The sequence below is a fragment of the Parasteatoda tepidariorum genome, chromosome 1 (assembly GCF_043381705.1).
Source record: "Parasteatoda tepidariorum isolate YZ-2023 chromosome 1, CAS_Ptep_4.0, whole genome shotgun sequence".
Classification (NCBI taxonomy): domain Eukaryota; kingdom Metazoa; phylum Arthropoda; class Arachnida; order Araneae; family Theridiidae; genus Parasteatoda; species Parasteatoda tepidariorum.
This window is the reverse complement of record NC_092204.1, coordinates 76,116,267-76,143,419: the sequence shown is the minus strand read 5'-3', so window position 1 is coordinate 76,143,419 and position 27,153 is coordinate 76,116,267. Positions and strand designations below refer to the sequence as shown.

Here is a 27,153-nt window from a genome sequence, read left to right as displayed (position 1 = left end):
ATATATATACATTACATTACCGCTTCGGGAAAGCATTTCCGACCCCGCATTGCTATATGATTTCGAGTCGTCAGGATGCACCCTACCACTCTTAGGAGTTCTGAAACGCTTAACTGAGACTCCTTGCATATATATATATATATATATTAGCACTTTGGATCGGAAGTTGAAGCATGGTGGGGTTTTAGAGATAAATAGTACGTAAATGGAAAAAAATATATATTTCACGTACGTACAGAGCACACACACACAAAAAAAAAAGAAAAAAGAATTACTCTGAATAACTTTTGAACTGTAGATCTTTCTGATTTTCAGCATTTAGAACTCACTCTTAATGGTTCGAAGGCGTGATCTCATTTGCACTAATTAGTTACTGCAGACTATATTTTAAGTTATGAAATCAGACACAAAAACGTATTTTCTCTGAATAAACATACCTTTTTTTCGATGGATTGTGAATCCTGACCTAGTACATAGGGAGTAGCCGCAATCAGAGAAATAAGTCCCAATAGTTTGGTCAGGAAAGCAGGCGAAGGTTTGTAAATTTTATGATAATTTTATTTTTCGTATTATTTCCCATATCTCGATATTTTTTTAAGAGAATTGAAAACTTTTGCGTGAAATTATAAAATTTGATTACACAAAGATAACTCCACACAAAAAATACTTTTTAATAATTATTAATTATTTTTTGTAATTTTTTTAATAATGGTCGGAAAATTTTTTAAATGTAAGGTATGCATATTTTTACATCATTTCATAGAATTTATTTTGTATTGGAAAGTATAAAATTTTATCGAAATCGGTCGCATATCTCCTCAGAAATTGAATTTTAAAAGAGTCAGATAAGTCTGTATAAATCTGTTTCAATACAATTACTTTTTTTATGTCGGTTTTTTTCATATATATATAATGTGAATGAGTTATTAATGCGTTATGAGCGATTATTACAAAGAATTCTACATATTTATTATTCTATTCTATTGATCAGATCTCAATTACTCTTAATGTTTTTTTAACGGTAATTCGAGTTCATGGATAAAGTAGGGTAAAATATTAAAAATTGCTTTTTATTTCCCTTTCTAAAGCTTTTCTATTAAATCTAAAACACATCGGTTTAAAGATATATAATGTAAACTGTCGTTTTTAAAAAGATTATTAAATAAAATATTCTTTTCAAGATGTTTTGAAAGACGTTTTAAAAATGTAGAGTATAATGGTCATACTTGGAAAAGGGATCTAAAAAAGTGTTATTTGTAGATAGGTACTTTTAATATTTAAAAATATTTCTTCTTTAAAAGATTATAATTTCAGATGAGTAGTTAAAACACTTATATATTTTCAAAAAATACTATATGGCAAATCATCTTATGAAGATAATCTAATATTAAATCATTTCTAAATCTCATTTAGAAAAATTTTATTAAATATTTTTATAATTTTGTGAAAAATATATCTAATAAAAAATATATGTAATAAAATGTAATTAATTTTTAAACACTACACAGTAGAGTTTTGAGAAACAGTTTTGTAATACGAGTTCATACGAGCTATTAAATTAAAAAGTCAAACAAACGAAAAAAAATTAAACTTCTTGAATGATCGATTTCTCTTCTAGAAATAACTGCTTCGTTAAGAAATGAGTTAATTTCATGTTTTTTTTTTGTAACAAATTTTTAAATTAAATTTTGCTAGGAGAACAAACTGTGCTCAGCAATTGTTTGAAAGTTTATAGGACAATGGTACTATCCTAATTTAATCTGATTTAACTATTAATCAATAATCAAATTTTCTGAACTTCTAATTATATGCCCATAATTGGAAAAAGGGGGACTATTTCAAACATTGGCTTTCACATTGGTTCATCATTGGTTGAGTATTGATTGGTTCATCACATTGGTTTTAATAGTATGTTAAAAATCCTACCTTGAAGATGAAAATCTTCTTCAAGGTAAAAAGTATCAACATCATAAAATTCATTCTTCATTTGAGATAAACTCCGCACCTATAAAAACAGGTTCAAGAGTTTAGTTGCTATTTCTTACTAACACATATTTCAAATTATTCGAGAAGAAAAATATAGGGTGACAGTCTTTAAATTAAGCATCCTTATCGTTATTATTATTAAAATTTAATTTTGTGCTTAAACGGGGAAAAATTCCTGGGGAAATTACCGTACTGTATGGTAATGACATTTCTGGTAAAAAAAAAGCAAGAAAAGCACCATAATTGGATTAATAAATACAAAATATACGGTATTTAAACCATTCATCTGGTAATTTTACGCTCGCTATGGTAACGATTTACCATAAATCCCAAATTATAATTCTTATTACCACACATTTAGTAAAAAATACAAGATTGAGAAATAAATTCAGCCGAAAAATTCCTTTTATGCCATACTATAATGTAACATGATGAAAATTATCATATTTTATCACATATCATAAAATTACATGTTATTGTTAATTTTCCCAAATCATTACCAAAGCACATCGGTAAGAATTACCGAGCTTTTCGGTGTTCCCATAGGGCCAGACTCACAGTAAATTTTATCATGTTCTGGTAGTTTTGCCCACATTTTTTTTTTCTGTGTAATATGATAAATTTCCTAGATCATTCTATGACTTCGTATAATTGCATGATTTGACAGCGAGAGATTTCTTTCATGATATGTTTCATAAAATATGTAATATCTTCAATATTTTTAGCATGCTTTTTTAATGCATTTTATTGCCTTTGCATTTACTAATTTTCGTGTCTGTGGGAGTGGAATCTTAAGTAATTAGAATTTCAATCTCTCTCTCACCAGCTAGAGCACTTAAATCTTAACTTGAGCTCCATGTTTGATGACAATTCACGTTTTGTTCTGAAGCAGAACATATGGCAGTATATCGTGAAACAAAATATGCTGCCATATTATCGCTTAAGAGAGTTTATCGTCAAGAGATTCGACCCCCTTGGCGAAAAGCTGTAGTGTTTAGATTTTAATTTGAGATCGGTGGAGGACAGTAAAAGTGAAAACTGCTTTCTAAATAAGGCATATATAATGTATCGCTATTTTATCACCTCTTAAAATTTCGACCTTTTCTGACAAAAGCTAACTGGCAGCAGCAAAACAAAAGAGAAATTAATAAAAAAACAAAACAAAGAAATTTGAAAATTAAATTTTTTTGCATAGTCTAAAAAAGAGAGAATAGTTTTTTTTGTCACACGTTGGAATACAAAAAGGAATACGTATTCACAAAATGGAATACGTAGGGCTTATTATTTTCACAATAAACTTTTGTCAACACCGAAAACGACCCTAAACGTCTTTCGAAAACCGACCCTCTACGTTTTTCGAAAATAATGCACTCTTCGTTTCTTGTTTTTTATCTGAAAAAATAAAAATGTCTCTCTCTTGAAAACATAGTTTTTAAAATTTATATTTTATTTTATTATATATTTACATTGTAGGGTATGATAGTGGTGTCTACCAAACCGAATTCGAACGAAATTAATGATGCATAAGATGATTTACAATACTTTTAGTTTGAGCAATACTCCTTGAGGCGTTAAAAACGTGTAAATTTACCTGTCGACCGGAAGCAGTGGCCATTTTTTTAACTTTATGCAATCCTAAAGCTCTCCCGAAATCCCTCAAAAGTTCTTCAAATGGTGGTGGATTTTTGTCATTGAAAAGAAGCTTTGTTGAACTGTCACCTTTTCTTGTAGCAATCGTTAAAAGTCTTCCCTCTCTTCGTGCTGATAATGGTTCCAGCTAAATATATAGTTGTGGAATAATCTTTTAATTAATAATTCAAAGATAATTAATTCATTAATAATTGAAAAATCTTTATAATACATTTTTAGATTAAAAAGTAAATTATTAAATTTGTAATGATTTTATACGTCGGAAAAATTCTGAAAAAAAATTACCGTTCTGTGTGGTAATGACAAATGATAAAGTCAAAATATAAGGTATTTAAACCATTCATTTTATATTTTTTCCGTTCTTGTGGTAACGATTTAATGGGAATACTGCTGTCAGTGAGTGGGTGGGTGACCACCTTCATCAGCTTACGTAGGGACCGGAGGCGCACGGTATCGCTCCTAGTTAAACTGTTCTACCGTAAAGTGCTCGACTTCACGTGCAGGTCTTTGGGCTACCAAAGCGCCCTGTGTAGAAGATCAAAATTTTAGAGGATCATCCTCAGGAATTTTTCCAGACCGTTGCCAATAGCCCATTGTGAAGCTCTAGTGTGACGTAAATAAAATACCTGCCTACCTACTTGGTAATTACAAACAAATAATTATACAGGGTGTTTATAAAGTCCCGGACCCATTTTGATGTTTAATAACTCATAAAATAATAAAGATTGATTAAAATTAATAATATAAATGGTTAGATAGACTCGAAAAGTTTCATGGCCCTTGTCAATGAACTTCCACGTGTGTCCCCTTTGTAAAAAAACATGTGGCTGAAGCTCTTCTAGTTGTAGAAATACGAAGTTTTCCCTCATGACTAAGTATACGACTGATGAGACCGTCTTTTCTGTAAAAAAGAAAGGCCCAATGACTCGGTCGTGCATTACTCCACCCCACACATTAACTTTGGGGAATCCCTTTGTGTCTCACGGTATCCATGGGGATTTTCAGATCCCCATATGCGTACATTATGGCGATTAACAATGCCAGAAACATGAAAGGATGCTTCGTGGGAGAACATTATGCACTTCAGAAAATCAGCATTATCTTCTATCCTTCCTACCATATATGTTGCAAATGCAATCCTACTAGGCCTATCGTCTGATTCCAAACCTTAAACAATTTGAACTTTGTATGCCTGCAGTCTTAATTGTTTCTTAATAACCATGTGCACCGTCGAAATTGGCATATCCAATTCTCTTGCCGCTGATCTCATAGATCTTCTAGGATTGTCTAAAAATGTCTGTCTGACACGCTCAACGTCAAAATCACTTGTGCACGGACGTCCGGAACGTTTCTTATCTGCGATACTTCCAGTTTCCAGAAAATTCTTTTTCCATCGCAAGATGCTGCTTTTGGATGGAGGGTCTTTTTGGTTAATTCTTCTGCAATGTCTCTGTGCTTGCACTATCGATTTCGTTTCTATGTACCACCATAAAATCTGTGCTTTCTCTTGTGGTGTATGCATTCTCCTTAATATTCGCTCGAAAAAAAACATCACATAGAAAAGTGCTACGTGTAGAACACACACATCAAAAGTAAACATAACATTGCAATAGTTGCCAAAAACAAAAGAGAGACAAATGCAACTAATAAGCAGACGATATTTAGAAAAGTGTAGATATTTAGACTGGAAAATGAAATTATCTGAAATTAACCACACACGCAGACGATATTTACAAAAGTAAAGATATTCAAACCTGAAAAGGAGAATATATGAGTTATTCCATCAATAAATGCCATAAGTTTGTTTATATCTTCATTATTTTATGAGTTATTAAACATCAAAATGGGTCCGGGAATTTATAAACACCCTGTATAAATAATTTCATTTTTAACAATAAGATGCTTTTTTCTTAAAGATGTCTTAAAGATTATCTAAAATATGTACTCTAGTGCATAGCTTCATGAAACCGGGGTGGCTTTTAATTTATTATTTACATTCTTTTGTGAATTTTTAATATTTACGCTTTTCTATACCTCGTGAAACTCACAGCACATAAAAAATAACTTAATGAATTCGGCACAAATTTTCGGGTGGATTAAAAAGCGTTGAAATATTTATGCCCCTTATAAGACTAATTTCAAGTACAGATTCCATTTTTACTTATTTATTTCAACTTACATACTAATTCTATTTTGCATATCTCTATTATGTAAATTTTATAAATTTTTATATTATAAATGAGAATTATTATCCAATTAAATTAGTTCGTTATTTCCCTCTAGTGTATGTACAATAATTGACTTAATGCAAGTTTTTTTTTAATGAATTAACATAAATATTCAATTATTGCCTACGATATATTTTGTTGATGATAAATGTGTAATTTTATTGTACCCCCGATATTCTAAAAATGTTTTGTTAACTGGACAAAAATATTGTATAAAATCATTTATTAATTTTAAAAGTCAGTAATTAATCCGCTAAGAACGCAAAGCCTAAATAAAGCTTTACTATTTTCGGGTAACCGTATTAATTGGTTATAATATACGGTTGGTTGTCATACGTTTAGTACGTTCTGAGAAGTTTTTGTTCATTTGATTTTTCCTCTCTGAAATCCCTATCTCCGAAATGTCTGAGACGTGGTGGCTTACGGAACGGAGCGTTTGCACACTGCCACTTTCGCCCCACTGAGGTGACCCAGGTATCGCTGATACGAATTATTCTCTGGGCTCGCACCGACCACAACAATAATGCAAAAGAAAAAAAAAAGAAAGAAAGATAAAACTCAGAGGTAGACGAATTATGGATTAGAATCCCCTTACCATAATTCTAACCACATGGTTTTCCTCTCCATGTAACGCAATTGTGAGAAGGTTCCGACCATAAATTTTCCACGAAGGACAGTTTGTCCCAATATCGCTTCCTTATCTTCTGGGTTGGGTTCAAACCTACAAGACTACGGAGTTGATCATTGAAAGTCGTAAACTCAGAATTGGATTGGCTGATCAACGAGGGTTATAAAATAAAATATCTCCGAAATGTCTGAAAAGTATTATTAAGATTTGTTAAAAAAAAAAAAAAAATGCAAATACCAAGGGTTTTGTTTCTTCTTTCTTTTTCTTCCTTTTAAATGTAATGGGTTCCTGAGGTCTGTAAAGTTGCATATCCTTAGCTATAGTTGGCAAGGCAGTCTCCAGAAAAGATGTTTGGACACGTGGAATGTTGCCGTAAGCCATTGGAATAAATTTTCCATCGGAAGACACTACATACGATCCCCCGTCATCAAATCCCTCCAGAGATTTCACTTCATGACCATTTTGGACTGAAAAAAGTCTTTTGGCTGGCATGCGTGTTTTTTGGCTGAGGTAGTCCAAAAGATGAGGAAGGGTTGGGAAAGGCTTCGGACCTCTCAAAGCGACTTTGACACCAGCATCGAAATAATCTCCATTTCTGTAAAATGTGATGCGGCGAGCCTTTTCAGAATCTCTCCATCTCCTACGTCTTGTCATCATCATCATCACGAAAAGGCGAAATCTTTTATGAGAGATGTTCTTTTTTTGGATCTATATTGAGGAGAAATAAATTAAAGCATTTTTGTTTATTAATGCATATGACGATTGAATAATCCGACTCTTTGCAAACAACTACAATCATTTTGTTTCAAGGTAGACTAAAAATCTTACTTATTTTCTAATCACTCTGACATTTTTAGGCTTATCAGTGCACCAAAATTACCGTAATCTATTTAGAAAATATATTTCTTAATTAGGCCAATTAACTGTAACTCCCCTTAAGGGAGTTTACAGTAAGCCCATAGTAGTGAAGGCTTATTGTAAAACTAATGATTTATTTCAATAAGTTTAAACACATTAAGCCTATATGAAATAAAAAGAAAATATATACGCCTCTATAGGCAATATTAGGAGGGATATAAGTCAAAATTAAAATAATTCTCTTAATAATTAGTGATTTTAATCAAGAAAAGGAATTACAAATAAATTCTAAGTTCATGTGAAATTTTTGTGAAGCAACATAACGCATAATAATTATGTGTTATTAAAATACTTACTTTTGAGATAAATATGTGAATAGTTCAAATTCACATTCACATTCGAAGCGCGTATTGACGGGAATGAAACGAAAGATGTATAATAATAATTTAAGAAGCTACTTTAATAACAATTCTTTACTTTGAAGCTACTTTAATAAAAAATAATGTTAGATGAATAAAATAAAGCAATATTTGAGCTGTTACAAAGAAACCTGATAGATGTGTCTAAAGGTAGAAATAAATTATATCAAAAATGGAACAAGCTTTTGTTCGGAATAAAGATATAAGATCAAAACAAAAAGTCTGTGAAGGTTACATTTTTCATCAAACATATCAGCCGTCAAATTAGTAAAAATTATACAACTTTAGGCGATATGAATCAAAACTATATTTAAAATAATAAACTAAGTTCTGAAATCATTAAAAATTTTCATCCCTTGTTCTCACGTAAAACTATCGTGGTTAGTTTTTCCAGTAATAAGCAATGTAGTACAATATGAAAAGCGTTACACTCGAAAATTTTTGATCGGATTTTCACATAATAATGTTTCATAGTTTGAGAGCCCCACCTTATCTATTACTGCAATCTTAGCTTACGGAAGGTAAGTAAATTTGGATATTCTCTTAAAGTACTCAATTTTAAATTAAAAAATCTAAAGTTGGTGGGAAAATACTTGAATATCTGATATATAAAAATTCAGGAATGCTTATATTTTAGATTTTATCCTCGCCTACTTGCTAAAGTAGACGTAACTCAAAAAAAAAACTTTTTTTTAAAGTGAATGTGTCAATTATTACATTGCTTAGGCTTGCGTCATAGCTAATTTGGTTTTGTCGTTTAGTCAATTCGAATATTTGAATCTTCATATCTATGGATCAAGAATTACTCCATATAATATTATACGTAATTTTTTTTCTTCAAATAAAAATGCACAGGAAAGTTATAAGAATAAATGTTAAGGAATCTTTGTTTTATGCCTTGGCACAGCTAATGTATGAGTCAAATTAGCAGGGACGGATCCAGAAATTCTTCTTGGGGGGGGGTCATAGACTCAGATTCCCCCTTATGCCCCCTTAAATAGTTTTTAAACTATTTTACTTCTTTTGTAAACTGTTAAAAAAATATTATTTTCATTTTTCCCCATTTTTGGGGAAGAGGGTCATGACCCCTAAGCCCCCCCCCCCCTGCTGGATCCGCCACTGCAAATTAGGGACATTTCCCCATTTAGAAGCCTTCAGAATCTGATAATATTCGTACATTTTTTACGATACTTCGGGAGAGATTTTTTAAAAACAGTTTGGTTACTTTATAATGAGCAACATTATTAATTTTATAACGTATCTTTCGCTTCATAACGAGTGTTTTAAAGAAAATATTTTCCTTTCAAGAATAAAATAAGATTAAATAACTAAATTGTTTCCTTACGCTGTAAAATATTCCGGATTAAATTACGGTATAAGTATCAGCACTTTGAGTGCGTCATCCGTAAAATCCTTTTTTATCCTAAAATATAATACCGTAATTTGTTTACAGTAATATTTATTTTATTAGAGTGATTCAGTGATTTTACGGTACTTATTGTAAAAACTACGGTATATCAGATTTTTGTTCCGTATCCTTGCTTAAAAAATGGATTTTATGACCAAAAGTACCGGCTACCAGAGTGCCGGTACTTTTCATCGGATTTTTTTTACACTGTACTTTCGCGAAAGTCACATTTCTATTTCAAAAAGCATTTTATACGTTCAATTTAAATGCAAGAAAATTGAATAGAAAGTTATTAGTAAAAAATCCAGGTTGCAAATATTTTTCTTTTAGTTAAAGTATCCCTGTAATTTTTGGACGAAATACTAAATATCTAAACAAAATTTATTAAAATCATTAGATTTTGAAAGTCGTTTTATTTTTATATGTAAGTCTAAAAAATATTAATATAATTGTTTTTACTGAAATATTTTTTTATCTCCATATAAGGAAATGGGTTTAAAAAAATTAAATTATCAGTAACTTTTTAATGTAAAAAAATCAATTTCTGATTCGGAAACAAGTTAGATTATGAGAAAATCTTTGACACATGCTGCTATTCCTAAATTTAAAATATTGATTATGTGAAATTATTATATTTAAAAAAAAGGCTTTCAGCAAGCAATGTGCTTTTAAAGTCATTTCTAGTGGAGAGGCGCTGTCTATCAAGCCCATTAGCCTGTATTTTTAGTTGTATTTTAGCCTGTATTTTTATTTAAGTTCAGGTGATGGTGTAAGGATATGCTAGTTATATCAAAATGCAATAATACAAAGAAATCAAAATGTTTTCATAGCATTTTTATAGTGCATTGATTATAAAAATATAGGAATGAAATGGGTTTAGAGCGATATAGTGATAAGCCACATTTTCTTTTATATATCAAACTGTTCCTTATTATTTTTTCCAGATTGGTCTTTTGCCAATTTCAGAAATTTCTAGCATAACGCATATAAACACTTTATTGTTTACATAGAAGTTTTGGGAACCAAAAGCGCTTTAACAAAATACGATCCCTTGAACAGCTTGAAAATGTGGCTTATCATTATAGAGCTCCACAGTAAAATGATTATTTTTTACAGAATGAATTTTAGAAGGAAATAGTTTAAAAGTGAATGCAGAGGATCAACAAATTAGTATTACCTTTTTCAAAATCTGAATGCTTCTATAAACATATCATGCTCATCGTTAAATGAAATGCTGAGGAATTTGATGAAGTAAAATTGTATTGATTTCGGTACCTTTCGTGACTGTCACGGTCTTTGGACGTTTTCACGAAACTTGTCAGAAAAAAAAATAGTTCCTAAGGAAACCATTCAAACTAGCCATTGAACTGTTTGTTCTGTGTTTTCTATTGCTGTCATTTTAAAGCGCCTAACATGTATTCGTAACTAATTTAGATTGAATTTGGGTTATTCAAACAAGTGAAAAAAGAAACAAATGTTGGTAAAATAATTGCGTCAGCATTTTAATTTAGTAACTGTATGAAGAAAAAAATAATGATATTGATGGAAACTGGGAATGAAAGTTTCCTTTCAAGACGTCTTAAGGGACTAAAAAAACATTCGATTGAGCGTCATGTTGAATTGTATTTATAAAAAAAAAGCTGTGTTATATAAAGCACTATAATAATAAAACTTTTTGCAAAAAAATTGTCTCCTATATTTTGTTTTATCTTTTATAATTACTAATAGTATTACTTTCTGCGTATATTTCTTCTGTGACTAGTTATTTATATTTTAAATCTGTATAAATTTCTTTTTCAGATAACATTTAAAAAGGAGTTATATTTTTCGAAAATTCTGTTATGCACTTTTTAGATACATTCAATAGGCAAAGAAATTTAGCACTTAAAGATTTAACACTAGCTTTAATTAAGTTGTTGTTATAGAAATTTCATAATTAATATTATATGCGTATAAATTTATATTTATGTGGCATGGTATTTCGTTTCAGTTGGAGGTGTTTGAAAGCGTGCATTATAAAAAAATGCAGAAAAAGACGCACTAAGTCGCATAAAGAAATTAAAAAGGCAGACAAGCGTTTCGGTATTATAAACAAATATCAGCAATGCCAAAGCACACATAAGTCAGCAAACAATCCAAATGAGTTCGATAATTGGCATCTATATCAACGGCTTTTAGGCATTTTAACTTATTTTATTACTACTTTATTATTTTCCATCATTTCTTTTTTTCGGATTCCATAATGCGAGTTAAGTAATAGTTTCAATACAGCAAGGAAAAGAATGATGAATTTGCAAATATATGAACAAAAAAAATTTATAAATAAACAAAACTTGAATTTAAGAAATAGCAACTCTTTGAGTAAATTTCTTTCAAGGAAAATTATTAAATATTTAAGAAAATAATCAGTGTTCGCTGCCAAAAATTCCGGATCGAATGACGATATAAATTACTAACACTTTGTGTCCATCATGCGCCGTAAAATCCATTTTTACCGTAATTTTTACAGGAACTTTTGTTTAATTAGAGTGATTTTACTGTAATCATCACTGCAAAAATTACAGCATATCAGATTTTTCTTTGTTCCGTAACATCTTTCGGTAAAAATCGATTTTACGGCAGAAAGTACTGGCACCCTAACTTGATACGGAATTTTTTACTCTGTAAATTAAGGAATTTTGATTGGGGATACTGATATGGACCAGTGGAGGTTTATTTACCCCGATTACCAGTGAAGAGAAGTATTGAGCAGAATGAATCATTTGTAATTTATAATGAAGAACATTACACCAAAATAAACCCCAAATCTACAAATTTCCTTCTATTTCAAAAGTTCATTAACTATTGATTTATTAAGATAATTTGATTTTCAAACCTATGTTTTTTTTCCTTCCAATTAATACTTAGTGCAAAATAAGTCCAACTTTTAGTGAAGAATAATCACAAAGAGTTATTTTAATTTTATTTATTAAAATTTAACAAAAATGACAGTTGGCATGCTTTATTTCTAATCATTAGCATGGAAAGCCACAATAAACGGTTTCTTGTGTCCAAACTATTCCAACCTCCCGAAGCTTGACACGGCAGGTTCGACTTGTTGACTTATGGACCGCTTCATTACGGATTTCTTTTTGGCAATTGTTGAATCCTTTTCAGTTATTAGAACTCACTCGGGTGACCATCGCCGTTTTGAGCCTCCGGGAATTTCAATCCTTAATGTACTGTCCAGAGATGACGCTGCAGAAATAAATGAACAGTTTTTAGCATTTTGACATGATTTAAATTTTAAAAAAACGCTATGTATAAGTGGTATTTGAAGTTAATTTAACTTTATAGGTATCAATATGTAACTAATGTGAGAAATATCTCACCATTGCTTTTATAAAGTAAATATTTGATTTATTGTTTCAAGCATTATTTTAATTTATAAAATAAAAAAACGTGCAAGACAAAAACTCGGTAGATAAATAACTTTGTACCGGTACGCAATTCTTAATTTTATGACAAATATCATTTCTTAATAAAAAGTGAAAAGGATAATTTCGAAACTTTTATTACAGTTTTGTCATTATTGTAATAGTGCAAAAGAGAAAGCGTTAAAATTAAATCGACCAAAAACTATAACTTAAGACAAAAAAAGAAGTAAGGTGATATTTTTAAAGTACATTATTTCTAAATTGGATTTTATAAGTTCCAAATGTTTCAAGTGATTAACTTGCAAACAAAATTTGAAAAAAATTTGTTTACCTCCTTTTCGTTTTAATCGATAAGGCTTAAGATAGTTCAATAGAACTAAAATTTGCACAAAAAATAAAAAGCACGTGAGCAGAAAATATGAATTTTATCAACTAAAAATTAAGAAAAAAAGAAAGACAACTTTATAATTTATTACAAAGTTACTATCGTTACTGATCTCCCAATCATTTAAAAAAAGGCGTGAACCTGAAAAAGATTTGATAAGTTTAAAGTCATGCATCTTCTAAAATGTTAAAAAAAGTAGAAATATTTTGAATTTTTATTTTAATTATAAATTTAAAAAAAAAATTTCAAGAAATTTATTATTAATTTTTTTTTAATCATTTATTTACCCACTATGAGAAAAGTGCGAATTTCTAAATCAACTATCTATAAAATTGATTTTGGTAAAATTTTTCTAATGAGAAAAAAAATCACACCAAAATTTCGCGATGCCCAATATTGCAAACATATTAAAATAAGCATGGTGTAATAATAGAAAAAGCTAACTAATTCGTTGAAAATATTCCGGGTGTAACGAAGCAGGCCTTCACGTGGTGCACCCTGAGTAGCTAAATCTGTTACAGCTTTCGCCGAGCTCTCCAAAAATATGATTAACTTTTAAAATTAACATTGTCTCAAAATGTACCAGTACCTACAAAAATTACGCAACAAAAATACATGAAAAATGATTCAATTTTATAAGTAATGTTTCTTTTTAATTAAATATATTTATCAAAGAAAATCTTTCGAAGCATCCTAAGTATAAGAATCGTAACATTCGAATTCAAATATTAAGAGCATATACTTTTTTAAAACTCTGTAATGAATTATATAAAATTTGAATCTTTGTTATCCATACATAAAAATGGTATCATTTCCAAATTGAAGCAGTTGATTGCAATTATTGAATTTTGCAAATTTTAACAATTTATGCAGTAGAATCTGTTAAAAAAATATAGCAAGGAAAAAGAGATAAACGTATAAAAATTTGAAATCATCGAAAATGAAATCTTCTACATTGAAATTTATTGACATTCGTAATTTTCATCTTCCGGAATTTCGAAGATGATACCTGTAAAAAGGACATGAGCATAGCTAAAATTCACTTAGTAGGTATGTTTAATTGCAATTTTATGAAAGACAAAAAAGAAGATGAGAACCTTCTTAAAATTGGGCTGTTTTTGAATAAGGTTCCTTTAGTCTATGCTGCAAGCCAAACTCGTGCCAAATTGGCCAAACCATTCCGGCAATGTCTTCCTCGCTCCTTTTATTTGCATGACTTAGAATCTCAAGTTGATGGTACAATTCCATGTCTAAAAAATAATCGATTGCTTCAACTATTACCTAAATTAAGACACGTTTGATGGAAAATATGTTTATTTTTACCTACTGTAACTAAATAAAAATCATAGAATCATTAAAACATTGCTAGAAATGCGTAACAAAAAATTTGTTTAACATATAAGTACAACAGTAAAAATGAATTCTTACTTTGGGTAGATTGAAATTCGGTGTAAAATATGCAATCTTATTAAAAAAAAAAATTCGGAAAAGAAATATTAAAATCTAACTATGACACATTAGTAAAAATTTTTCAAATGTAAGACCAATTAATTCATCAGAGATTATCTGATTTCGTCAAAAAGTTCTTAGCGAAATGTGAAAAGTACAAAAATTGAAAAAAATATACTATTTTCTCCTATTTCTCAAAACTTTGAACCAGAACTTGATAATAATTTGATATTTGATAATAAAAAACTTATTTTACTTAATAGTCAAAAGTGATAGAAGATCGATATATATATATATATATATATATGTATGATTGCTTGTATTGAGGAAAATAGAATATTAGGCACTGTTGCTGACAAAAATGAAAAGAGAAATTAATGGGTAGAAAAAAAATACAAGAGAAACCATTGTCGCCAAGTAAATGGTGGTGGTCTTAAGTTATATTTAGACAAAATACATTTCCATGTACAATGCAGAACCAACCCTTTATAACGTTTGAAAATGTCAGAAGATCATATAACAAACAGCATTTCCATGGAAGATAAATCCGACTGCATTACTTAGAATAAATCAAGAGGTGGGTTTGAATCCATCAATGTACTTAAAAATAAAAATTATCAAAATTTAGATAAAAAATAATTATTTATGAAATTAATGTAAAATAAAAACAAAAAAAATATTTTTCACTCTGTATTATTGTAATACAGTATGAAAAATTATATAGTAAAATTGGTATTGTTTCTTTATTTGTATCGCTTGATTGTTTTTATGCATCTTGCTGCAGCTTTCATGAACTAAGCTTCAGTGAAATAAATTTCAATAATACAGCTGCTATTAGAGTCACTAAATAAAATTTTCATTTATCTATTTTAAATAAAATTTTGAATTCGAATTATATGCATCGCTCTATAATGTTCAAGAACTGAGCTTTAACAAAATAAATTTCAATAATTCGGCTATCATAATACCATAATATATTTTTGCTTGTAATTAGAGAGTCAGAAAAAAATATAATATAAAAGACATCTTCGGCAAAGGGCTCACGGTTTTCGAAAATCTAGGAATAGATTGTTTTCCCTTCGTATGTCAAGGTCGTTGGATGAAAATATAAAAATTATATATATTTATAGAAAAATTATTAAATAAAGTATTGATTTCGTTTTTAAATGATAGAAAATATGTTATGATTATTGTTGCGTGACAGACACTGATTCTATTATGTGAGTATGGATAATGGTGCATAAAAATTTAAACATAAATTCACCACTATAAGTGACGATAGAATTCATTTTCTACAGTACTTNTCAGCTGCTATTAGAGTCACTAAATAAAATTTTCCTTTATCTACTTTAAATAAAATCTTGAACTCAGTTATATGCATCGCGCTATAATGTTCAAGAACTGAGCTTCAACAAAATAAATTTCAGTAATTCGACTACCATAATATCATAATATATTTCTGCTTGTAATTAGAGAGTCAGAAAAAAGTATAATATAAAAGACATCTTCGACAAAGGGCTCACGGTTTTCGAAAATCTAGGAATAGATTGTTTTCCCTTCGTATGTCAAGGTCGTTGAATGAAAATATAAAAATTATTTTTATTTATTGAAAAATTATTAAATAAAGTATTGATTTAGTTTTTAAATGATAGAAAATATGTTATGATTATTGTTGCGTGACAGACACTGATTCTATTATGTGAGTATGGATAATGGTGCATAAAAATTTAAACATAAATTCACCACTATAAGTGACGATAGAATTCATTTTCTACAGTACTTTACTTTTCAAATTTGAATCGCTATTAGCTCTTCGAGGAATTCCTCTTCTTCCAGAAGCGGAATCCAAATAAAACGTTTCAACGTCCCCAAAATCATTCTTTAGATGCGAAAAACTTCTCACCTGAAAGACAATTTGTTAGAATTTTAAATAATCATTTAGTATGTAGTCAATAGGAAAAGTAAGAAGTTTCCTTCCCTACGATTTCAAAAGGAAATCCTCTTTGAAGTTTTAACGATGCTTGGAAAGATCTTAATCAAAGCTATTTATTGTACTTTTGTAACGTGTTGTACTTTTTTGAAAAATCTGCAATTTCAAAAATATTTATTTTAAGGGGAATCTGTATGACTCTAACTTTGTATAACCTTTTCTTAGAAACTCTAAAACATGAAGATTACTATTAAACATGGTATACACTAAACTCAGTTAAAAACTTTGCAAATACATATTTTTGTTTATTTTTTTTTAAAAAAAACTATTTTTTGAGTAATACTGAAAAAAAGTTGTTTTATTAAAATATTTTAATTAAATGGAGATAATCCAAAAAGTTTGGACATTTTTGTTATAAGGAATCAAAATTTTGACATTTTAAGTCAATAATGTTATACCTATTTCAGACCAAGGATAGAAATTTTTATAAAATTAAATATTTTTATTGAAACATGCTTAAATTACATTCATTACGACACAAAAACAAGTTCGTGCATGAAAAATAATATTTTATTCAAAAAAAAAAAAAAATGCCCATGTATGCACCATTGACCAAATCAATTGATAAATCCTTTAGCTGAGAACTGGTATTTTTTATAACATTTGTTTTATTTTTATTTTATTTATAGAATTTATGACTTTAATCCATTATGAAAACAGATGATTAATCTCAAACAGAATAACTATACATTTTTAAAAAGTCGAATTTGTCAATAACCGTTTCAAGTTTAAAAAAACTAGCTTGGCTTAAAAATGTTTAGAAAAGGGTTTACTCCAATTAAATTACTGATAATTATTAGATGTCTTCAGGCCCCTTGAATAATTGTAGGTTGAAAAATTAAATAGTAATGCAAATCTAAATTTAAAAGTCTTAAAAATATATAAAATTAATTGATAATTTAAAAAAAATACTAGGTAGGGAAATTATTTTTTCAAACCATTAAGTTAAAAAAGAGAATTATTTTTTTTATTAATTTCAATTAACTTTACATCCTAACGAGGTTTGCTTTCCCTAAATGAGCATAATATCCTCGATATTAACGGACTCCAATTGATTTTCCTATCTTTTTTTCCGATTATGTTTCCCCAGGCTCTAGTATCTAGTTTATAACACTGAGTGATTTCGATTTTTTGAGTAAAATTTAACACATCATAATCGATTCCAGCTCATCATTTCACATTCACACGAATTCTATCAATATTCAGTCGTTTATATAGAAACATTTAAAATAGATCTGATCATTTAAAATTGATGTGATAAAATAAATCTGATTTTTGATTTTAACATTGTAAATACTTCCTTACAATTATTTTTGTAATAATAAACAAATATTTTCAGGGAAAAAAAAGCATATCGGAAATTATTACTTTGCTATATTAAATAAAGTTAAATTATTCCAAGCAAATGTTTTATAACAATTAAAAGAATATATGTTTTTTTCTCTATTTCAAGCCGTTCAAATGGAAATTTTAAGCGAAATCGTTAAATAAATTAAATTGCCCGGATAACAGGTTTATTACACATGTAGAAAAGCGTTTGAAGTATATAAATATTGCAAAACTGATTATGCATTTTTCATTTTAATTGGTTTAGTTATTGCTTGAATTTTATTGCTCTATTCCTCTGCAAAATAATTCATGCGAAAATAATAACAATGATAATAATAAAACAGCATAATTGCTTTATGAACATAAATCAATGAAATGTATTCGTAAAGATAAAATATTAACGAAAGGCGGCAATAAGATATAATCTTAAAAATAAAAAACAATGAAACATAGAAACAAAAATCAATAAAGCATAATATTTCTATTAAGTCACGAAGATGAAGTAATCAAAACTCTGGGTCACACAGAATGAAAATATTTGGCTAAAAGTATAATGTTTTCACTTTACTTACTTCTGCCCCCCAGGGTGTGAGTAGTCGAGATGCTTTTCTCATCCCGATTGATTGTCCCATATCTTTAAGAACATCCTCCCAACTTTGTCTCGTTTTTAAGTTGAGGAGAACGCGACTTCTTCTGGCTGGTTCTTTCTTATTCACAACAGTAACTACGCAGCTCTCTCTAGATCCAGGCAAAGATATTCCTTCTGGAGTTGGATGATGAGGTTGTCTGAAAGTGTGAAAAATTAACAGCTTCAAAAATAAAGATTTAAAAATAGATGTAGGTATAACAGGGTGGGTAGCCGAATTTTTCAACAAAAAATAAGCCCATAATCAAGCACTCAAGAAATATTTTCAAGCACTTTGAAAAACATCATAATTAGACAGGGTTGGCAAGTTTTTAACAATTGATGATTTTATCCGGTTTTATTTACAGTGACGAAGACGATGGTGCGTCACAAGCGATGAAATTAACAAGAGAAATAAAATTTTCTATCACTAATAGAGAAAAAAAAATTTGACAATGTTTAGTTGGTCCCCGTAATCATCAAAAATTCGAGAGATTTTTCGATTCTATTACAGAGGACGGAAAATAAAGTCTGAAATTGTGAATCTCTTGCAAAATGCAGCAGGGTTGCACATGAGAGTCAAAATTCCTTACCACTGAATCCAGCTCAGCATACGCAAATGCGGACCTGAAAGTATTTCATCATACATGTAAAACAAAGGGTATTTTCAAACACTACAAACCGACGGTACTCCGAAAAAGATTGGGGTTGAATTAATTGTGAAAACGTTGAATGGAACAATGTTTTGTTTTTTGCATAATTTGTGGTGAAAATCAGCATGGTAAATAAAAATATCACATTTCGAAAAAGGAAAAATTAAGTACTTTTTAAAAACAACCATGGAAAAAAGCACCTTTAAGGGCTTTTAAAGAACGAAAATCGAAAATAAGCACCTTTAAGCACTTTTTAAAAGCTCTACGCAACCTGCATAATGTAAGAATTAAGCGTATAGGAATACTTATAGGACTTGACTTATGCGACTGCTTAAACTTATAGGACTTGAAGGCATAGAAGGCGACACTAGATGGTTTTGATATAGCAGTTACTTTCATAAAAGCTTGCAAGCTTGTAGTGTTTAAAAATATAAAAATTATTTGCTTCTAAATAGGTTCACGTAGCAAATAAATATAGATAATAGCAGTTGCACATTTATGGATGCTGTTAATAAAAAGTAGATTAGGTATCAAAAGTTATTTTATGACAACTGTGAAATAAAAATTTGGCATTTATGAAAGAATAGACACATTCTACAATCAGAGTTAAAACTAATAGTTACAACACTCCATATTTTAGAACAGTATTTAAGTGATTTCAATCTATCTGCTGATTACACATCGAACAGTAATGAACAATCACTTACACTTTTCCTTCGTTAACTAGTTAGAAATTTCAGATTTCGAAAGTGCTGGTCAATCGCTGGTCATTTACTGTTAATTCTCGACTGCAGGCAAGCCATTTTTATTCAGATGGAAGTGACGGCAAACGGTATGCCAACACGGCATTTCAGCTGGTGGCTGCCGATAATTTTCTACCACTGGGCCAACAGATTTTGATTTGTTTTTTGCTGGATATTATAGTTTAGTAAACATTTTTGCCTGGCATGAACTGAAGCGATCTCGTTAATCTTCATATTTGCAATGAAACTGAGAAATAAAATTGAAAGAAAAAAAAATGATCCAACTTATTTTATGCAGCATTCATCGATGGTCTTCAATGCTTTTCCAACAGTTTTTAATTATGAATGATATTAAACGTAAACACTGGACAAAATAGTAAACGAAATGCCTTGAGTGTTTTTTAATTTAAGGGGCAAATTTTAACGTACTATGCAATCTTAATGATTAAAGAATTTTACCTAAAATATGGTAATGAATTTTTATAGAGAATAATTTAAGTTACACGATCAACATAAAATCTTACTTCTGTTTAAAAAAAATATGTATTTTTCTCTCCGAAATTGGATTTTTATTTGTTCAAACAGTAAGAACGGCACCTAGTAGAAATTTGATTCCAAGAGTTAGTCAGGTAAGTGGTCAAAATTTTGAAGCTTCTTTAAAGTTTTTTTTCCCGCCATACTTCTAAAACTAATTGAGCTAATCAAAAAATATTTTTTGCTCTATTTTATCCCATAATCAAAGGCAATTTTACGCAAAAACAATATATTATTTTTATTGATATTATTTTAAGTTTTTTTTAATTATTTTTCATTAGCATTTTATTTTTTATATTATACTGAATAATATTTTTTTATTTTCAGTATAATTAATAGCAAGGAGACTTCGCCACTGCTTACAGCGCTTGCCAACCTCAAGAACTGCCTTTGGATTAATTCGCAAGTTCTTTCGGATCATTTCGCAATTAAGCTCGTTTCGCTTATTCATTAGATAGTATTTTTGTCTAACTTTTTTCAAATGAATGATGGTACTTTTTTGAAAATAAAGTTCTAAAAAAATAACACTGTATTCATCCTGAGAATCTTTTTTTTATAGACATTTTTTAAAAAAATTTATACACTTAATGACTTTTTTTATAAACAGTTCACAGTTGCTACTTGGAAATTACATTTAGAACAAATAACTCATTAAAAGTCGCAACTCTCAATATATAATACATTCTAAAACAAGTTTTAATTATGGAACGTAAAAATTAATTTAAAGAAAGAAATTTACAGCACAGGCTAATTATATTATTATTAGTGACCTTCGGTCAACCAGCTAGTTTGCCTTTCAAATATGCTTACTGCTGGGGGTTCTGATACTTTCTGCATCCTTGCTCTGAATCATTCGTTTTCATACAACGCTGACTACCATTTGTGTAAAGTAAGTTATAATTAAGAGTAAAGAAAAAGAAAATAAATAATTGCTAAGAACGTTTAGCAAAATCTTAAGGAAGCTCTTTTTATTGTGATAAGAGCTGTAAACTAGGAAAGATGGCTATGGTTATAGTTAGTGCTTGATATATCATAAGCCCTAAGGGATCCAGGTCCACATTTATGCCAAAAGAGAGCTAGATTAGAACCGATGGGCTGGTTTTAATCGCATATTGCTCCTGGTTCAGCTGTCAATTTAAATTATTCCCAAAGGTTGACAGATTGTGGATTAGATCCTTACAAGTATCAATCAAGCCATACATTAGAGCATTGTTTCCCAACGTGGGGCCCACGCCCCACTGGGGGTCAATTTGATTGTTAAGGGGGGGCAATTCGAAAATGTACTCGACACGAGTTTAACCCTTTTGCTCCGGGCCATTTAAATGCAATGCTAGACTTGGGTGCCAAAATTGAAAGAAAAAAGCAAGTTCTAAAATAATTGCGGCCAATAAATATTATGTGACTTAGCGATTTTTTAAGCGACAAACCTGAAATGAAGTATCTGTTAACAATNTAAGCCCTAAGGGATCCAGGTCCACATTTATGCCAAAAGAGAGCTAGATTAGAACCGATGGGCTGGTTTTAATCGCATATTGCTCCTGGTTCAGCTGTCAATTTAAATTATTCCCAAAGGTTGACAGATTGTGGATTAGATCCTTACAAGTATCAATCAAGCCATACATTAGAGCCTTATAACTATCAGTCAAACTATACATCAGAACCTTATAAAGGGTCAAGCTTAACCTGGGATGTCGTTCCATGCAGCAAAAATGCAGGCTAATTTTCATCTAAAAAGTTAGCCTTGCTAGCAAGTTTACTTTTATCCTTGGCTGAGTTTCTATGTCTTCTGAGTTGGATTTAAAACCACAAAAATATGAAAGGAAGATTGTTCTGCCCTAAATCAGCTGCTTGTGTTAGGCTTCTCATTAACATTAAAAAATAAACATAAAAGCAAAAAGGTAATATTTATATGTTTTGCATTATTTTAATGCGTTTTAAAAATTATTTCAAGACGTTTAGTTAAAATAAATTTTTAGGATATATGTCAGTTTATAAACTTGGCATTATTAAGCATTAAATAGGGGTAATTTTCTTTAAAAAACTAATATATCACTATGCAACTGATATCAACTGAATCCTTCAAATTTTGATTGTAATAAACCAAAAGAATACACCATGGCTTACTAATATTTGAGAAGTAGATAGATGTAGAGCTGGGAATGCACCATAAAGAAGTAATCAATATTACATTTTTGAAAGCAAAGTTATACACTCAATTCTGATACCTCTTTTTCCTTAAAAACCAGGTCAAAAAAAATTTTTTGCATAAATTTAAAAAACCACAAAACCATAATTTCAAATTAACTCCAATCGTGCATTTTACTCTTAAAGTGACTTAATATTTTTAAAGATATCAGTATTTTAGCATTGGTATTGGAAGTCAATTATTGAGGCCAACAATAATTTTCAAAACACTTACATATTTTGAAAATTTAACCGTAATTTATATTATTATGTGACATAAATTAAATGAGTAAGAATTTACCAAGAAATTATATGGCTGTAATAAAGGACCTGCATGTTTGGGACTGCTAACATGTAACATTGTTCAACCTAACAGATTCACGGTTCATCAATCAATTAAAATTCAAAATCAAATTCCAATAAAATTAAAAGGTTAATTTTGAATTTCTATGAAGAATTTTAAATTATGAGATAAAAAATATTTCTATGCTCGGAATGAAGCACCTACAGTGAAAAAACACTAACACGCGTGCCTCAAAGATTTTTTTTTATGACTGTCGTTGCACAATTGACCCATTTTTGGGTAAAATAAACTATTGATGATCAACTCCACAGCCTTGTAATTTTGAATCCGACCCAGAAGACAGAGAAACTCTTGTATCAAACATTGGGACAAACTAACCGTCATGGTGGACTTTTTGAAGGAATTAACTCGTATTTGTGTGACATGGCGAGGAAACCCTTAAACTCTAAATTTTACTCCCGTGATCTGACTATTTCAGAAAATATTTTATGTCAGCCCTGTGGTTGCTGCCCCCTGGGAGCAGAGTTCGTATCGACCAGCCATCGTTGGAATTGGAACTTGGGTCATTTCTTTGGGACGCTAGCGCTCTATCCCCTGAGCTACCACGGTTCTGTCTTAAAAACCATTAAATTTAGAAATTATATAGATTATTATCAAGATTGTTTATGCAGGATGTTACGCTAATTACCTTCCTTAATATACATTTTTAGAATCCTTTTCCATAATGAAGACAAAATATTTCACAACTGGGTAGCAATCTAATATTTAAGCGAAAAAACGAGAAATATGTTATTAAAACAGAAGAAGCATTGACGAGAAAGGTGGGATTAAAAATATTTGAACCTGATTGATTTCCTGAATGAAACTTAGAATAGATCAGTAGAATAAAAAAAATAGAATAGATAATTAGAAATTCTGCCTTCCTCATTGGAAATTTACCAGACTTCGAGAACGTTTTTATTTTTCATCTCCTAAATATAAATTCGTGACCACTGACTTTCATTCCTTTTTACTTCATTTTCATCAAGAATTCTGAAATCTATATATATATTTCTCTTACACGGCGACAAAGAAAAGCCTCATTACAACTCCCCGAATAGCAATGCTAGAAAATCAACCAATGATTGCCGCTAAAAATGTCACATGCCAAATCTAGCTGAGATGGCTCAATATATAGTGCTTTTAAAAATGGAAACTGAAGTAACCAGAGAGAGCATAAGCTAGGCAGAAGTGAGTAGTCTTTGTCGATAGATCTCTATTTTAGTATTTTGTCGAAAGCGCTTTTCTTAACGAATTTATTTGACGATTTTTGATTTATATCACGAATTTATTTGTTTATGCAGGTTTCTCCATTGCAATTCACTTATTTAAATTTTTAATATACTTAATTAATAGCCAAAATTTTAACCTTTTCAAAGAGATATCAGTTTTAGAAATTTTGTCTTAAGATTTTATACTAAAGCACATTTCTAATAGGTTTAACGAATTACATGTCATTTATTTGAATTCCAATTTATTTTAGTGACTTAGTATTTACTAAAAAGATGTAATTTTTTGCTAAAAAAAAGCTGTTATATGGATTTGAATGATTGTTTTGAATTCTTAGAATTTTGTGCATTTGCAATGTACCTAAGTTAGTAGCGAGCGAAGCGAGCTTGGTTTGCGAAGCAAACCATATAAGATTGCGTAGCAATTTTCGGGGGTTGTCGAGCGTTAGCGAGCAGGGGGCGCAGCCCACTAGTATATTAATAATAATAATATGAAGAGTTTGTCTGTGTATCTGTTTCTCTTATATCTTAACAACCGCTTACGCTAGTGACCCGAAATTTGGAGAGTTTTTTGAATGGGACAATTCTCGTCCCCGATGCTGAAAATCATCCAAAACTTTTAATTAAATCTTTCGGGAGAGATTTTTGAAAAATGGAATTTTTTCATTAGTTTAGAAACCGCCATTGATAAAAATTAAACTACAAACGATTTTTTTTCGAAATATTTTTAAGATAACATCAGTGATGTTTGTTAGCTTATAGCTTTCTGGACTTTATTGCACGTTCTTTAACATTTAATCATTTTTAATTCATTATGTCAGATAAACTCAATGTTCAAGATGAACATAGAATCACGGATAGACAACATTTCCGAATCAGTATTTCTAAAGCTATCCCCCCGTTAATTTTTTATAGTTATGCTTTGAAAACGTGCTTCTGTAAAACTAAATAATTTAAAATCAGTCGAAATTGAAATAAAAAAATATGTATTGAAAAGTAAAAATTAATAAAGAAATAGTTCTAATTAGTTTAGAAGAAACGTAAAAAATCGTCATTTTTTATTGATGCCAATGATGCTTCGTTAATTTTGGTTATAGGTAATAGTTGAAATAAAAAGATAAGCAATATAATAGAAGATAAAATTAATGGAGAAATGGTGCTAATTCGTTTTGGGGAAAACTAAAAAATCGCCAATGATGCTTTATTAAATTTAGTAATAAGTACTAATTGAAATTTAAAAAAAAAATTTCTATTAAAAGCAAACCTATGGGAAATAGTACTTATTAATTTAGGAAACGTGTAAAATAAAACGCAAAACTATTATCGATGCCAATGATCCTTTACTAATTCTAGTAATAAGCATTGATGGAAACAAAAAAAAAGCCATGTACTAAAATACAAAATTAATGGAAAAATGATACTAATTCCCTTCGAGGAAAAGTAAAAAAATCTCAATATCAATTTTAACGCTAATGATGTTTTGATTTTGGTAATAGGAACTAATTAAAATAAAAATATTTTAATAAAGAGGCTGTGGGTCGAAGCAAAATTGATTAAGCAATGTTGCTAATTCGTTTATGATATGTTTATGAGAAATGTAAAAATTCGTCATACTATTCATATTATGACGTCATACTATTCATTCGTCATATTATTGACACCAATAATTCTTAATTATTTTTGGTAATCTGCACAACTGTTATTATGGCATAAGATGTAGTTTCAATAGATCCCAAATAAACGATTATAGGTACTATGCATTAGTATATTTTGTACCTACTTAAACTACACCAAAACTGTACAGTTTTAGAATACTGTAAAAAGAGGTTATTTTTCTAAAGAAAAAACTAAAAGTGATAAGTACCAGAAAATTCAATTGATTGCAGTAAATTTTGGCGATCATGAGTTGGCCCCGAGCTACAGCATGATGCAAAATGATACTGAATACATTTAATCTTTATTTTTATTGGATGACTTAAAACATGCATTAAAAAAATTATTATTTACCTATATAACAGCATATCATCTGGGCGCATTGGTGCAGCGTTAGGTCTCATACTAGTACGTAACACAGCTAATCTTCCATAAGATTCATCTTTGAATGTTTTGACACCTGATGCTACATACGAGTCACCGTCCTTCACTTGCTGTAAATCATTTATAATTTTCCCATTTAAATCAAAAATGTATCTCACGCCTTGAGGAATAGCCAGGCGTTGGCTGAGGTAATCACAAAAACCAGCCATATTCATCATGTCTTTGCCTGGCCTTATGCTCACTTTAATACCAGGAAAATACTGGTCTCCATTTCTGTACATGGTCACAAATAAGGCTTTTGGGGCTGGATCCGAAGTTCCCAAAGGGGGTATCTTTTTCCGTTGGTTGTATCCTATTTTAACATCAAACGCTTTTTTATCACCCAAGTCATCCAGAGATCGCGATGATTTCAATATCGAAGCACTTTTCATGTTAGCGAAATTTTTCCGCGATTGAATCTAACTAAATCTAAATTGATTCAATCTCAGGACCTAACAACACAAATTATTTAAAAAGTGCAAATAGAAAATTATCCACAGATATAAGATGTGAATATGAATTTTTCATCGGATATTTTAGTAATAAAAAAGGGAATTCGTGTCTTTAAACTGTAGGTAAAGTAAACAAAACGCTTCGCACAATAATTCATATTTTTTCGAAAACTATTTAGGGGATATGTATAAAGGATAGGGAGAAAATAAAATTCACTATTATAAATGAACGCAGCCTGTCTATTTCTGAAAGTTTTGATCAAGCTCTTGAACTTATACTGAAAAATAAATGCTTAAATGGCATTGACTCAATCGAACAGTATGCAAAACTGAAGCCTTTTTGTTTCTCTTTTATTCTAAATCTTCATTATTTGTTAGCTTTGTAATTTTGCTTTCTGATAATTTTTAAGAGTTTACTACACAGTTTATATGTTCCCTAGTTGTGTACAATATCGCATGTTTTCCTGTTTCCATAGTGATACAAACAAATATGCATAAACGAGAATTTCCATTGCGTGACTAACTAAAGATTTGTTGCAGGAAGCAGATGTTTACGAAGCTTAAATGT

The 27,153-nt window shown here is 29.8% G+C and overlaps 2 protein-coding genes across 2 annotated transcripts in view; both read right to left on the bottom strand.

The window, feature by feature from the left end:
- The window catches only part of LOC107451876 (echinoderm microtubule-associated protein-like CG42247), a 43,614-nt gene extending 33,207 nt beyond the window's left edge, over positions 1-10,407 (bottom strand). The window contains exons 1-2 of the mRNA XM_071182553.1: positions 10,355-10,407; positions 6,730-7,200 (exon numbers count right to left, since the gene is read on the bottom strand). Of these exons, the coding sequence (XP_071038654.1) occupies positions 6,730-7,155 (426 nt within the window). The 5' untranslated portion in view covers positions 7,156-7,200; positions 10,355-10,407. The remainder of the gene's footprint in view (positions 1-6,729; positions 7,201-10,354) is intronic.
- Positions 10,408-12,127: 1,720 nt separating this feature from the next.
- On the bottom strand, positions 12,128-26,982 carry LOC122270200 (echinoderm microtubule-associated protein-like CG42247). The gene is made up of 4 exons (XM_043046727.2): positions 26,065-26,982; positions 18,319-18,532; positions 16,213-16,330; positions 12,128-12,414 (listed from the first exon to the last, which is right to left on the bottom strand). The coding sequence occupies exons 1-4, from the start codon at positions 26,523-26,525 to the stop codon at positions 12,344-12,346; spliced, it is 864 nt and encodes a 287-aa protein (XP_042902661.1). The 5' UTR covers positions 26,526-26,982; the 3' UTR covers positions 12,128-12,343.
- Positions 26,983-27,153: the final 171 nt, after the last annotated feature.

What these genes read in the sequence shown, in the direction of transcription:
- LOC122270200 (XM_043046727.2), bottom strand. Translation starts at nt 26,525, where the DNA reads ATGAAAAGTGCTTCGATATTGAAATCATCGCGATCTCTGGATGACTTG. An exon ending in GATGATATGCTGTTATATAG is followed by an intron (nt 18,533 to 26,064) that starts GTAAATAATAAT and finishes TCACACTTTCAG; the next exon opens with ACAACCTCATCATCCAACTC. An exon ending in TCACACCCTGGGGGGCAGAA is followed by an intron (nt 16,331 to 18,318) that starts GTAAGTAAAGTG and finishes ATTGTCTTTCAG; the next exon opens with GTGAGAAGTTTTTCGCATCT.